Consider the following 13113-nt stretch of genomic DNA (forward strand, 5'->3'; position numbering starts at 1 on the left):
GTATGCTGTCAAAGACAACCCACAGCCATGCAGTTGATACAAGCCCAGGTCAATTCATTTTGGCCAAGAAGACAACAGACAATAGTCAATAGAAGCATTGTCGTCGATTGTGGCTAGTGTATTTATCTTGGGAAAGACAAAGTCAATGCAAACCATTTCATTGCAGTGGAGATGAATACCAATGCAATGTCACAACCAGTTTCTGCAAACCATGACAGAATAGTGAAGACGAGGACTAATGTCACAACTGAGGGGGGTTGAGATGATGTCCCAGCTGCTCTTGACGAAAATGTCTCAGACAACAAGATAAAGGTCATAGCCTGTTCATACAAGAGTCACTTCATGTTAAACACAGCTCAGTTGAACACCTAATGTCACACCCAGTGTATTGTACCTTTACCTTGTGCATTGAAGCAAAGGCTATTACAACACAGCCTATTCATATGAAAAAACAAAAAAAGACAAATCACAACCAGCTGACTAATTAAATAAGAACTCTGTGTAAGGAATTAACGAAGACAATGTCACAACCAGTTAATATGTAACTAAAGACCAAGACAAAGCCTTATTCAGCTCCACACCTTTATTTAAGGGCACAACCATCTCATCTCAGTCTCGACAAGGACTGATGTCTCATCGAAATAAGAAACTAAAACCATGTAATTATAAGACACATCTTTATTAACAAAGATTCAAGCAAGAGTAATAAATAGCAGTTTTGTGCTCATGATTGAAGTGAAGCTCTTGACTACAGTGAAAACAAGATCAATCCTGGACACCTTCAACTATCATGAGACTTTTAAAGGCGAACACAGGTAAACCTAGCATTTTAGCAGCAATAAAGTTAACAAAAAAGGGCTGTCAAAAGACAGTGTCTAGATATTCAATGTACAGGACGAATATGTTACTGCTGAACAGCTCATTACAAGAGCCCACCTGCATATGTAAAGTTCAAAACAAGACCCAGAGAAAAAAGAGATTGATGTATGGTATTTTAATGTACAGAAATACTTTGGTATTTTTCGGGTCTGGCTTATTGTGAAACTGACTTCAAATTTGGCTGCAGTGCAAGTACATATAGTGTTTGAACCCAGGTCAGTCATTCCTCAATACTTCGCATATATTCTTTCACTGATTGTTACACTTATCCAGGTTTTGACACAATGACCACAAATTGACAGTTGAAAAATCAGCTGTCATTATGTTAGAAAATACTTTTACTGCCGTAGATCAGGATGAAATCAATCAAGAACACTTTTGTTCATTCTGCCAGTTTAACAAGCTAAGACATGTTTGTGCAAACTCTCAGACATGCGTGCATTTTTTACCATTGTGAGAACGACACATACACGAACATCAAATTGAGGCCACAAATATGCAGTTCAGGTATGGGAACCAAACCGCTTGAAACTTTAAAATGGTATAAACTTATCTATCTTAAAACGTCTGGTACATACATGAACTAAGTACACCTGGCAGTTTATAAGTACACCAAAAATGACAAGAAAACAGGTCATCTTGAATTTGCAATGTGAGGTTACATTTGTATCGATCAGCATTATACCTGAACTGCACATTTTTCAGAGCCTTATTGGCCTAGACAATCACATTAATTGGTACCTTTAAGGCAAATCTAAAATGTTCTTCTCTTCATAAAGTTTCTGTGTAATATCATAAACAGCTTGAGCAGCGGGAATAACCTCTCGTAATATTTCAATCGCTTTATCATGGTCGTATTTCTTTATTTTTGACATCAAGTTCTTTCGAGTTGGTAGTGCATACATTGCAAGATTTGCTGCTTGTCTTATCATCCAGGCGTGATACTTGGCTAGTGTGTTCTTATACGCCTCACCAGCCAAACCAGACAACTTGTCATCATCTTGGGCATCAGCTGTTCGCTGCATGAAGATTATGAAGAATTCAAAAGCACGGTGCAACCTCAGGAGTGTCCGGCATCCATTTAGTTGGCCGTTCACTTTGCCAGATGTTAGATTATTTGCCACCTCATATTCTATCATTTTCTGTACCGTTTTGTACTCTTCTTTAAGGTCGGAGTTCAGATGAGTGGTAAGGATCCCCATCTTGGATTTGACGTCACTAACAACAAATCCAAAAACTGATCCAAGGAGTTCAAAGAATCTGAAGTGAAATTATAGAATTTTAGAAATAGATAATCTGGAGTGACTTGACACTTCACTGCCATTTCCCAAAGGCAAAAGTCAAGAGGTCATTCTCATTAAGGGTTGACCATAGGTACCGCCATTTCGGCTAGACTTCAAAATCCTAAAGCAGTTTAAACTCTTTCCAAATGAATTGAATGCTCATTTAAAACCCAAACACGGGTCTTGGAGGCTGTTCTCTAGAAAACAAAGAACGGACTCCCACCCTTGAAATGAGCATTCACGACGTCTTGAAATCGTTCTAATTGCTTTAGGATTTCAAGTTCTAGCCCAAGTGGTGGTACCTATAGTCAACCCTAAAGCCAAGGTCGTATTTGGTTGTCGATTGACTGAGGAAATAAGAGGCATTTCGATTTATCAATCATAAGTAGCAAAAAAGAGACAGTTCAAGTCCTTCAGTCAGGCCAATAATCAGAACAATAAGAGGTGAGTGGAGTGATAAGGATCAGACTCGCCTGGAACCTAAGTTGACAGCGACATTTGATGTCCGACAAAGTTCACTACTACATGTACTCGCCACTCGGTCGGTGCATTCATCTTTACCCGTTTGTCGGATGACAGATGCCAAGTCATTCATTTGGCTTGAAATGATGTTTACTTTGATTTAAACTGAATCTACTGGTTACCAAAAGTACCTGCATAACTCTTTGTACGAGGCAATGTATCTCTCCATGTCTATGATATCATCTTCAAGCTTTGTTGCCTTCAGATTGTCGGCCAAATTTTGCAAATCGAAGTCGGTGTCCGCCATCTTTGTAAAGCGCCCTCTGCAGCACCCAGTTGAAACTAAAATAATATAAAATCCATATTTGTGACTTTAAAGGGAATTTTCAAAACTAATTCAAAAGTGAATATGTTGCAACTTTATATATTCTCAATTATAAGTACACAATAAACATTTCGTTATCTATTTTTAAAGTTTGAATTTTATTCGAAATGATGGCGGGGTGGATGAGGCTTGTTCGCCCCATACAGACCCCAGTTAACACGTGTACCATCGTGGGAAACAGTACAGCAATGTACAGTAACACGGGTTGGTGTTAACAGCAAGCACTCTTGTTAGGCATCGCATGTAGGCCTACCATTCCAGCTGTACATTTGTGGAACAGTGTAGGTGTGATCATGGAGGTATTATTAACAATACCTCAATGGTGTGATCAAAGAAGAAGGCAATTTAAAGTTGTCAAATTAACAGTGAGATAGCTAGACCACCAGCTAGGCTCAAATCGTATAATTAGCCTGGCTATACACTTTCCAGAAATGGGGCGGTGAGTGTCCGAAATAGTGATGTCATAAGGGGAAACTAGACCATATGGTGGAGGGACAAAGGAGATAGTCATGGTTGACCAACACACTTGAATGCCTTTAATGACTGACAAAGGGGGAAAAGTTAGTTCCAGTGCAAGCCACCAATTTCGGGAAGCATGTATAGATTAGGCTAGAACTGGTGCATGGTGGTACCGGTGAATGCGATATACATTTAATTTACAGATACAACCAGTGTGGTGGCGGTGTTTAAATCCTTTATCATGCCTTCTTATCGACTTTTTATCAGATCTTGGCTACATAAACCTCTCACAAGTATAGACTCTAATTAGAGGCCCTTGCGCTAGGTGGTAATCATACCTCCATCATGCTCTGTATTACACAGTGTACAAGTACCAGCATCATAGATATTCCAATCAAAATGATCATTCATACCTTTTATGCTGGTTTTCCCACCTTCTAAGAAATTCTGGAGAGTGCTGCCTTCAGACTGTATGTACTCAACATTTTCAACAAAACACTTTCAGATTGCCTTTAAAACCATTACATGGATGCCCTAAAGAACGCCAACAAGAGATGGTTCAGTGAAGTAAGTGACCAGCTCTGGCCGGGCCAGTGCATGTCGCTTCAGATTGAAGAGGTTGTTTACGATGCAAGATCTAAATATCAACACATTCAAGTTTTAAAAAGGTAAGGGCACAGTTTTCTAGAAAATGTTTCCAAAAAAGAAAAACAAAGCTCCCAGCAGTGTTGCAATTCAGAGTTTGTAGTAAATCGTAAACAGGAAACTTTCCCTCAACTTTTCAGCTCAAACTATGGCAACGTCCTTGTCCTTGACGGGGTCATACAGTGCACAGATCGGGACGAGTTCTCTTACCAAGAGATGATAGCGCTTCTCCCTCTGAACAGCCATCCGAACCCTGAGAAGGTGCTCGTGATCGGAGGGGGTGATGGTGGAGTCTTACGTGAGATCGTGAAACATCCTGCCGTCAAGCAAGTTATACAATGTGAGATTGATGAGGTGAGAATCTTCAGAGACTGTTTGGAATGGTTGGATGCAAGCATAAGTTCCTAACAAACCAATCATTGCTCTTCTGCAGATTCAATGCCGTATATGAGAGTACACGGTACCTCATTATCAGAGGTTTATGAGCTCTAAGTAAATTCAATGCTGATATCCTGATTCCTTCCTCTTCTTCTTGAATCCAACTCTTACTAATGCCTTCCAAGTAAGGCTGTAAGAATGAAAATTAAAACCCTCTTGTGCTGTCATCGGTTGCCATTTCGTAAGTGGGTTATTTTGGCCAAGTGTTAGTGTATCTGTCTGAGCATTCATTAGGTAGTGGTTTCATGCAAGTGTTGCTCAGTCAAGTGTATTCAGTATCTTCATCTATAGACACAACTGCATGAGGAGTCTAGTCTGCAACATTACGAAAAATCATAATCATGTTTAAATATTGACTGAACTTTTCAGGGAGTGATAGAAGTATCCAAGAAGTTCCTGCCTAACATGTCATGTAGTTACTCTGACCCCAAGCTGACAACTCATGTGGGAGATGGCTTTGTCTTTATGGGAAAACACCAGGGCGAGTTTGATGTCATTATCACAGATTCTTCGGATCCAGTTGGTAAGATTGTTGGTTGGTTTCTTTGTGAAGGGAGCATCGCAGAAGTCTCTCTGCAGACACACACCCCCCCCTCACCCCACCCTCCCAAGAGACTAAATTACCTTTGGGTTTACATTGCTAAATGTACTCAAGAACATTTTTGAGCATTGATGGATGCAGCGAGGGTTGGAAAAAAGATAAAAGGAATCAACGAGATTCTTTGACCCTAACCCCCCCCCCCCCCTCCCCACATTACCATCTTATATGTTGTTGTTGATTTATTTCAGGACCAGCTGAGTCGCTATTCCAAAAACCATATTATGATTTGATGAAGAGTGCTCTGAGGGAAGGGGGAATCGTCTGTACACAAGGTAGGCTAAGCATTCTTCACTGTCATTTCAATATAGTCCTTGAGATTTAAAATCTGTCCTTCGAGGACAAAGTCACAACCAGAATGCAGGGAAAAGTTCACAGTTTTCCTTACTTTATTTCTCCAGGCGAGTGTATGTGGCTGCACTTAGAGCTCATCAAGTCAATGACCGAGTTCTGTAAGACATTGTACCCCGTGGTTGCCTATGGATACACCACTATTCCTACATACCCATCAGGTCAGATTGGGTTCATGATGTGTAGTCTCAATAAGGTATGTGTTCCTCAATTACTTTTGCTTCTCACAGAACCAAAAAATCATTCAATTTTATAAGGAAATTTGAGGCCTCCTTAATTGTCCGCTATAGGCCTACAGTCTTTTGAGTTTGCAGTTTTGTGAAATTGTTTAACATCTAGTGTAAATTGAAATTTTTTGCCACACGAAAAGTTAGCGAATTTGTTCATTTCGAATTGGTGATAGACTCGATTTAGTGATTAAGGCATCACAGTTGCAATTTTCCTGTTTTTGAAGTTGGTCCTTGAGAGCGCATTTGTGACAATCACAGAGATAAATTCTCACGGCAATTTTCTGCTCTACAGTATGTACTGCTTGTGCTCTTCAGGAAACGAATTTCAAGGAGCCCGTGCGGATATTCAGTGATGAAGAAGTCGACACGTTAGGTTGGAAGTATTACAACTCGGATGTCCACCGGGCTGCTTTTGTGTTGCCACAGTTTGCCAAAAAGGTCAGTTTATTATCTTGCCTCCTTCCTTGGTTCGTTTTACAGACCATGGTAGCCATGTTGACTCTCTGGTATGTTCGCTTTCATCAAGATTCCTTTTATAGAAGCGTTGTAGTACAAGGGGTTATGATTATTCGTGGCCAATCAGCAATTGAGCTATCAACTGATAAGTTGTCAGTCAGACTCTCTGACTATCTTATTTCACACCAAACCCTCAGCTGCCAATTTTGATTAATATTTTACCTGCACCCAAGCCATATTGGTACGTGATGGGTGATCTTTTCTTATCTGTCACAGAGTACACAGATTTGAATCAAACTCACATTGAACTTTCAGAACATCCGCCTGATATTTACCGGTACCTTGCCTGATTGTTTCCTTATCTTTCAGGCCCTGGCACTGGGTGCTGAGAATGGCTTCTAGTCAAAGTGAGATGTGAATGGCTTATTCCCCTATTCGTTGTGAGACTAGTCAATTATAAAGCAAAGGAGTGTCCATATAAAACATGTGAAGACTTTGAAATCATTCCTTGCTCGATAGAAGTTGTTTTTCAGCGAGTTACGCATGTGAATACCAGACTCAGTAAAAAAAGTTATGGTGTAAGGGAGTCGGGTGTGGGCACCCCCTTCTGCATGTGAGGATCAAACAGGGATATAAGATTCCTTAAATACAAACTGTCGGGGGAGGTAGAGGTGGTAGGGGTTGTATGCAAGGTATGTATGCAATGTATGCAAGGTTGATGTAATCAACCTTGCATACATCGGACACCAGTGTGCGATGTATGCAAGGTTGATTACATCAACCTCATCATGTCATTTGCTCAAAATGTCCCAAGAAAGGCAGACAATAATGATGAAATAATAAAGATGAGTCTAAAAGTCAGTGTCCTTGGATTGATGGCAGAAAATACTAGACAAAGTTAACAGCTGATCAGACTTGTAATCCACCAGGTACCTAGCTCTTGTCTAAATCATGTTGATCACTAAATGAAATAAAGAATGGTGACATGAAATGTGGTATGCTTTAATTCTTAAGTTTCAACAAAGGAAGATTAAATGTACCCACAATCCGAACTGTGTCACAAATCTTGCCTAATGCATCAACTGTTGTGACATGGCCAGATTGGGATGTGGGGACATTTATAGGATGTGATGATCTTTCACAAGACGAGACCGCATGGTTGTGGCTGAATCGAAGAAATGACCCAAGTTGTCTCGATGGTCTTTCACCGGTATGAGACGGCATTTTTGTGACATTGGCTGAATTGGAGATATGACCAGGTCTTGTCCAGTGCACAACAGTCGTGACATAACATACCCATGGGTACATTTATAATGCCATAGTCTTTCGCCAAATGAGACAGCATGGTTGTGACAACCGGGCTGGAGAAAAGACGACCATGTTTGTACCCGTGTGGAGTATGTGTGATATCAACCAGACACGAAAATTAGGCATGCAATCCAGTGCGATCTTTGAACGCCGACGGGTGCGGCAATGAATATCAATAAGTACTATAAAATGTGCATGATAAAGCGTTCTGGGTGAGATTCCATTACCCCTGGTGGCGTTAAGACTCTGGCCACTGTTGTCCTCACACAAGAGAAACACACTCAAAGTTCGTCCTTCCTGAATATCTTGTGAGCTTTCTTCCTCTCACCAATGTTTTTCAACTTCTCCATCTTCTCCAGCCGCAGCTTTTCATTTTTCTTGAACTCCCATGTGTCCTCAAAGCGGATGTGTTGTGGTTTTGGTTTGTCTGGTTTAATGGCTTTCATCCATGACACATCCACGTCCCACGAGCGGGCGCAGCGGAATCCGACATTCTCCGCGGTATAGCTGATTCCTTGAGGCCATCTGCAATAGAGGGAAACATTTAGAAATTCAAGTGCCAACTATACGTCATCTGATGGTTAAAAGTCGCTATTAGCTTTTAGAGAAGCACCCCGACACATCGTTGCTCTCCAACGAAAAGGAGAGGGTGCGCTCCCCCTCCCCACCCCCACCTCAATCTTTAATCCACCACTGCCTTCGACAACTCACCTGGAGGCGACCCTGATGGGATGGTTCATGTTCCCCTCCACCGTGTCAATGAAGGAGCCCCCCTTCGTCACGAATGTCTTTCCAACATCTGCCATGGTGTAGTTTGTGCGGTCATATGGGATGTAGAATGAAGCCGTCCATTCCCAAATATTCCCGACCATGTCATGCATCCCTGAAAAATAAGGTTAAAACTTGAGTGTACGTGTGTATAGGAGTATGTTGGTTAGCATGTGGAGGTGAAAAGTAGAGCCCGGTGTAAACGTTTGAAGGTCTTAGGATAGGATGTCGGGAGAACTAAGGATTCTATTATGGGCTTTCTGAGGTAGTTACGGCCATGGTGGTCTCTACAGAACCATATGTCACAATACGTATCAATAAAATAAGGCCGGACTCTTTTTCCAGGGGACATTTTTGACTGCTACACCAGCGTGGCGAGATAACAGAAAACCGTCACGATGGTCCGAAGACAAACGTCTGGACGTTTAGGTAAACAAGCTGTTGATAGGTGGCGCTCGCGATTTTGTCTCCACACTGCCAATTGATTAGCAGTTTCATGATTATAGATACAAGTGATTGCGGCTTACGACTTATAGATCTGCCGACACTGCAACCTCTCGAGCTGCGTCAATCAATGGTGTTACATTTACGACAAAACCTTACATCGCAGTGTCGCAACCACTGCGTTTGAAAGATATACGTTGTAGTACTCAGTATTCTAACGACTTCTTAGCGTACCTTTTGTATTCTGTGCTTCAAACGCGTCCACTGGCGCGACGCCCCCGTGACCATCATGTTCAAGATTCTCGCCTGGGTAATAGCCCTTGAAATATGAATATGACAGAGACCCGCATGATTAAGAAAAGAGTATATTTAGAATGTCGTGGTGCTTTAACACCTCGCACAACTGCACAACTAAAGTTGAAGTATTCGGACAATTTATACTGTAAAGTCGGTCAGGATCTGTTTCTAGGCCGAGAGACATACCTGCCAGTGGTTCATGCGCTTCGGTTTGAAGTGGTCGCCCCAGGGGTAGATGATAGCTGGAGTGGAAGAACAATACGTTCATGGACACTTTTGTGATGGTTGTGCCAAAACTGAAATAACTGGTACCAGCATCATGGTGGACATTGAGACTATCGTATTGTTATGCCGTTTATTTAAAGTCTGAATGATTTTGGTACCCCTGGTGATGGTAAGGCGAACTACCTCGTGTTGTGGAGACACAATTTAATCCCTGAACGATGAAATAGTGAATACGTGGCATTTTGTTGGAGTTCTCTAAGCTTAGATGAAACTGGGTGTAACTGATCGCGTTTGTTGTTCGTAGGGGTCAGTTGATGAGTGGACAGTCTCTGATGTCTGAGGAGGTTATCCGGAGAAGGTGGAGACATGGAATCTGCTTACGTTCAGGGTTTCCCGCCCTCGCAGCGTACTCCCACTCTGCCTCTGACGGCAGTCGCTTCCCCCTCCAATTACAATAATTCGACGCGTCATCATGACTGACGTGGACGGCGGGCAGGTCCTCATTCAGTGTGTCCTCGTCGGTGTCCTTGCGGCCCCACGGCTGTGCGAGAAGAGGACAAAAGAATGACATAAATGTTATTTTTTATAGATTGGCCTGCTGCAAGACGTACGCGCAGACCACGTGCACTTCGGCTGCAGTGGACCGGCTTCGTCCCTCACCCTAACCCTGCGACAGTATGAATCGAATGACGAAATTCACTGCCCTTGGAGTCTGAGACCATGGGGAGGGGAGGGGTTCGGCAAGGAGAAGTTACAAGTTAACATATTGTTATATTCTGTGTGGACTCTAAGTTAACCAAGCCCAACAATCTCCATTTTGAACTCTATGAAAACTTCCCCTGACCTGCCTACAAAATCAAAATCGCCTGTTGACATTGACCTACCATAGCCCACGTTGTAAGCGGCACCTTCCTCCAAAAGACGTCCTTCATATCTTTCTCCGGGTACTGGATGGGGTTGGTGACATGTCTGAAGAACACGTGGCTGAATCCATGCATTTCAGCAGTGCTCCGAAATAAAGGCTTGTTTTGCTGGAAGCGTCTGGAGAAGAGACAAGGAGTAGATATATTGAAGAACAGCTATATTGCCTCCCCCCAAAATTCATATAAAGTTGTCACCATGAAACAGACGGTTGGGGACACCGGCTGTGTTCTCGGGAGATGTCGATTACATTGTCCCAGATATCACCAAACTTGCATCTCCCCTCACCCGAAACCTGCAAATGTCAGCTGCACTTTTCAACTGCGAACATTGTGTCGTGGACAGGTTGTGACTTCCTGATTGCCAATATAAAACGTAGGAGGACTCTGTTCCACGGGATTTCTAGATCCTCCTAGAGAGACACCAAAGAGCCTCTCCTCGACCTACTTGGTATCTCCCTGCGTCTGAAGACCAGCCATGGTCTCGGATCAACCGAGACCAAAAGGCTGTCAGGAGGAGAGATAGAGAAGAACACCACTTTCCGCGCAGTTATCAACCCCAAGTCTATTGAAACAAACGTTCACTGCGGGGGATAGGAGGATACCACGTTGTGCCTACCTGAACTGGCCGACAGTGACGGGATATTTGTCCATCATGAAGTCGTCCAGCTTGACAACTCTATAAGGGAACTCCCCGTGCTCCTTATAATCAATGTCGTTGATTCCTATCTTGATTTTGTCCTGGCCGAAGAATTTCGCCATACCGTCGTAGGGGTCATCAGGGTGTCCCTCTATAAATACGGATAATGATTATCATGGAAATATAGCTGAGAGGTAAACAACGACGGGAGACAATTCCTTGGATTTTCTCTCCAGGGATATGATATGCCTATTACACGTCCTGCCAATTCATCAGTGGGTGGTTGTCTCAGGACACAGTAGATGTCGCTACATCTGACATTGGCATGTCAACTCTGACCAAGTTACCCAACTGTAGAAATAATCAACCCCTTTGAGACCACCAAGCTCCTGTCTGTAGTCCCCTACAAGTCTATACCTGAAAGAAAGTAGCGTGTGCAATTTTTTTAACAAGTGGGCACTGAAAGATTCTCTTACTCGTCCATTCGTCCTCATGTTCCATATGCTGCTCCCGGGTCAGCAGGGGTTTTGCCGCCTTCCAAATTATCTCTGAAAGAAGGAAAGGAATAAACGATAAAGGACAGACGTCACAGGTAGCTATAAGAACAAAACTCATTTGAAGTGCAGTATGAGGAAATATGCCGAAAATTGCAAGGTCCGGACGAGGCCAATTCGACTGCGACCTGTGTATAGCGACAAGACGGGACTCTCTGATTGGAACTGATTTGAAGTGAAACCGGACACGATCGAATCAACTTATTTTAGTGATGCGAGGCTTTAAAAAGTTATCAGTAGCCTCAATCATGTACTGATTCTGATCAAAACGTTTACACGATCAGCGGCGATACCAATATCTCGCTCTCTCGTCACAATCATCACAACCAAAATGCGGAATTTAAAAAAGTACTTACTGGAGTCTGGGAGGTTGCTCCATTCTGAAGGTCTCATCCCAAAACATACCATAAAGCAAAATAAACACAGGACAGCTAGTCCAAGGATGTGTGTGGTGGGCGCCATGTCTGCCGGGATTGCGTGGAGGTGACAGATTGTGTGTTGTGATTGTTCTCGGACCCGTACGTGGCCTATGTCGCCAGGTTGTACCAATGTGTTCATTATCATTGCATTGATTTTGGTGTGTAATTGTGACGACTGGTCACACAGTATCGTTAAAATCAGTGTTGTATGTACAATAAGCGTGTAATAAAGGGGAAATCGCCCTAGATATCTTCATTTGTCATCAAACTATCATATATGGGTTCTCATGTGGTCAACTTCTCTGACCAGAGGTGCAGTGCAGCCCGGGAGGTGTAGCAATAAACCACCCACTTGGGCGATGCGGCAGCATTACAGAACCCTCATTGTGACCGACGGCCAGTGAGGTTGGACACCTGACAGGTTCCATAATTTGCATCCCATCAAGTATGACAAACACCTATACGACATATTTCACGCCTGTCGCCAGCAGGCGTTCACCTGAGGTATATCAAGTCGTAGGATTGCCCCCCCCCATCTGATCTCTTGTCGTGAAAGGGTGATAGCTTTTACACCTGTAGTATTCCTTAGGCCCATGGCCGTCGCCATCAGGCGTTCACCCGGAGGTATTGAGCCGTTTTATGGGTGGGATCCCACATCCGATCGGCGGAAGGCCCATGGCCGTCGCCACGAGGCGTTCACCTGGAGCGACTGGGCCTTGTTGTGTTGCGCAACTGGTATTGGCAAGGAGGTTGGTTTTCCTTGGTATTGGTGAAGACCTGGTGAAGCCGCTAATGACAGAATACACTGGCGAAGACACTGGTTTCTCGCACCTCTGATGGCTTTGAACCATCATAAATATTGAAAGTTAGTCGCAGCCCTGGGGTAACAGCGAGCAGAAAGGTTGTTCCTGTGTGTTGCCGGGCGGTGATGCCTGTTTAAAAACAACTCTTGCAATAGACACTATCGGTCATATGCTAGACAAACGATTGTGATTTTGGCAATGATCGACAAAGACCTTGCTCGAACAACATCCTTTTGAACTGTGTGATTACTGGCAGAATCGAGCGAAATGTCTTGTTTGCGACTTTTGTTGTAGTGATTCCAAAAATAACCGCTAGGGCATCATTGTGCCAATGTCTTCATGTTGTTTCGTTTAAAACGGACATCATTCTTGAGTCAAAACCGGCCGTGATTTTGGTGATATATTGAAACGTTAGAGAGAAAATGATATTTCGCAAATCGAGGCGCTAAGCTTAGGCTGAAAGACGAAGGACAATGTTTCCAAATATAAAAATACCACCAAAATGTCTCTGATTGTGATTGAGATGTGAGTGAGACTTATGTACTGAAT

The 13113-nt window shown here is 43.0% G+C and overlaps 3 protein-coding genes across 7 annotated transcripts; 1 reads left to right on the forward strand and 2 right to left on the reverse strand.

The window, feature by feature from the left end:
* Window positions 1-654: 654 nt before the first annotated feature.
* On the reverse strand, window positions 655-2952 carry LOC135497355 (ceramide-1-phosphate transfer protein-like). The gene is made up of 2 exons (XM_064787184.1): window positions 2816-2952; window positions 655-2139 (listed from the first exon to the last, which is right to left on the reverse strand). Exons 1-2 carry the CDS (start codon window positions 2929-2931, stop codon window positions 1623-1625), a joined length of 633 nt encoding a protein of 210 aa, XP_064643254.1. The 5' UTR covers window positions 2932-2952; the 3' UTR covers window positions 655-1622.
* A 179-nt stretch (window positions 2953-3131) lies between these two features.
* On the forward strand, window positions 3132-7137 carry LOC135497352 (spermidine synthase-like). 5 transcript variants are annotated; one of them, XM_064787180.1, is made up of 8 exons: window positions 3132-3213; window positions 3974-4136; window positions 4254-4467; window positions 4921-5074; window positions 5341-5424; window positions 5551-5696; window positions 6046-6168; window positions 6556-7137. In XM_064787180.1, the coding sequence occupies exons 2-8, from the start codon at window positions 3994-3996 to the stop codon at window positions 6586-6588; spliced, it is 897 nt and encodes a 298-aa protein (XP_064643250.1). In that variant the 5' UTR covers window positions 3132-3213; window positions 3974-3993; the 3' UTR covers window positions 6589-7137. The 5 variants fall into 5 exon arrangements, with proteins under 5 accessions (XP_064643250.1, XP_064643248.1, XP_064643249.1 ...); XM_064787178.1 differs by having other exon boundaries at window positions 3150-3290; window positions 6556-7136; XM_064787179.1 differs by lacking the exon at window positions 3132-3213 and adding an exon at window positions 3321-3448.
* Window positions 7138-7167: 30 nt separating this feature from the next.
* LOC135497350 (inactive C-alpha-formylglycine-generating enzyme 2-like) lies at window positions 7168-11819 on the reverse strand. Its single transcript, XM_064787175.1, has 9 exons — window positions 11699-11819; window positions 11265-11336; window positions 10768-10939; window positions 10113-10269; window positions 9610-9769; window positions 9190-9245; window positions 8941-9025; window positions 8206-8377; window positions 7168-8019 (listed from the first exon to the last, which is right to left on the reverse strand). Exons 1-9 carry the CDS (start codon window positions 11802-11804, stop codon window positions 7776-7778), a joined length of 1224 nt encoding a protein of 407 aa, XP_064643245.1. The 5' UTR covers window positions 11805-11819; the 3' UTR covers window positions 7168-7775.
* Between the last annotated feature and the right edge of the window lie 1294 nt (window positions 11820-13113).

The sequence above is a fragment of the Lineus longissimus genome, chromosome 12 (genome assembly GCF_910592395.1).
Source record: "Lineus longissimus chromosome 12, tnLinLong1.2, whole genome shotgun sequence".
NCBI lineage: Eukaryota > Metazoa > Nemertea > Pilidiophora > Heteronemertea > Lineidae > Lineus > Lineus longissimus.

Excerpts from the sequence above, each read along its gene's own strand:
- LOC135497352 (XM_064787180.1), top strand. The coding sequence starts at position 3,994 with ATGGATGCCCTAAAGAACGCCAACAAGAGATGGTTCAGTGAAGTAAGT. Across the intron at positions 4,137-4,253 it reads CACATTCAAGTTTTAAAAAG|CTCAAACTATGGCAACGTCC; the intron begins GTAAGGGCACAG and ends TCAACTTTTCAG. Across the intron at positions 5,697-6,045 it reads TGATGTGTAGTCTCAATAAG|GAAACGAATTTCAAGGAGCC; the intron begins GTATGTGTTCCT and ends TGTGCTCTTCAG.
- LOC135497350 (XM_064787175.1), bottom strand. The coding sequence starts at position 11,804 with ATGGCGCCCACCACACACATCCTTGGACTAGCTGTCCTGTGTTTATTT. Across the intron at positions 9,246-9,609 it reads GAGGGCGGGAAACCCTGAAC|CTATCATCTACCCCTGGGGC; the intron begins GTAAGCAGATTC and ends CTTCCACTCCAG. Across the intron at positions 8,020-8,205 it reads CCCATCAGGGTCGCCTCCAG|ATGGCCTCAAGGAATCAGCT; the intron begins GTGAGTTGTCGA and ends CCTCTATTGCAG.
- LOC135497355 (XM_064787184.1), bottom strand. The coding sequence starts at position 2,931 with ATGGCGGACACCGACTTCGATTTGCAAAATTTGGCCGACAATCTGAAG. Across the intron at positions 2,140-2,815 it reads TCGTACAAAGAGTTATGCAG|ATTCTTTGAACTCCTTGGAT; the intron begins GTACTTTTGGTA and ends ATTTCACTTCAG.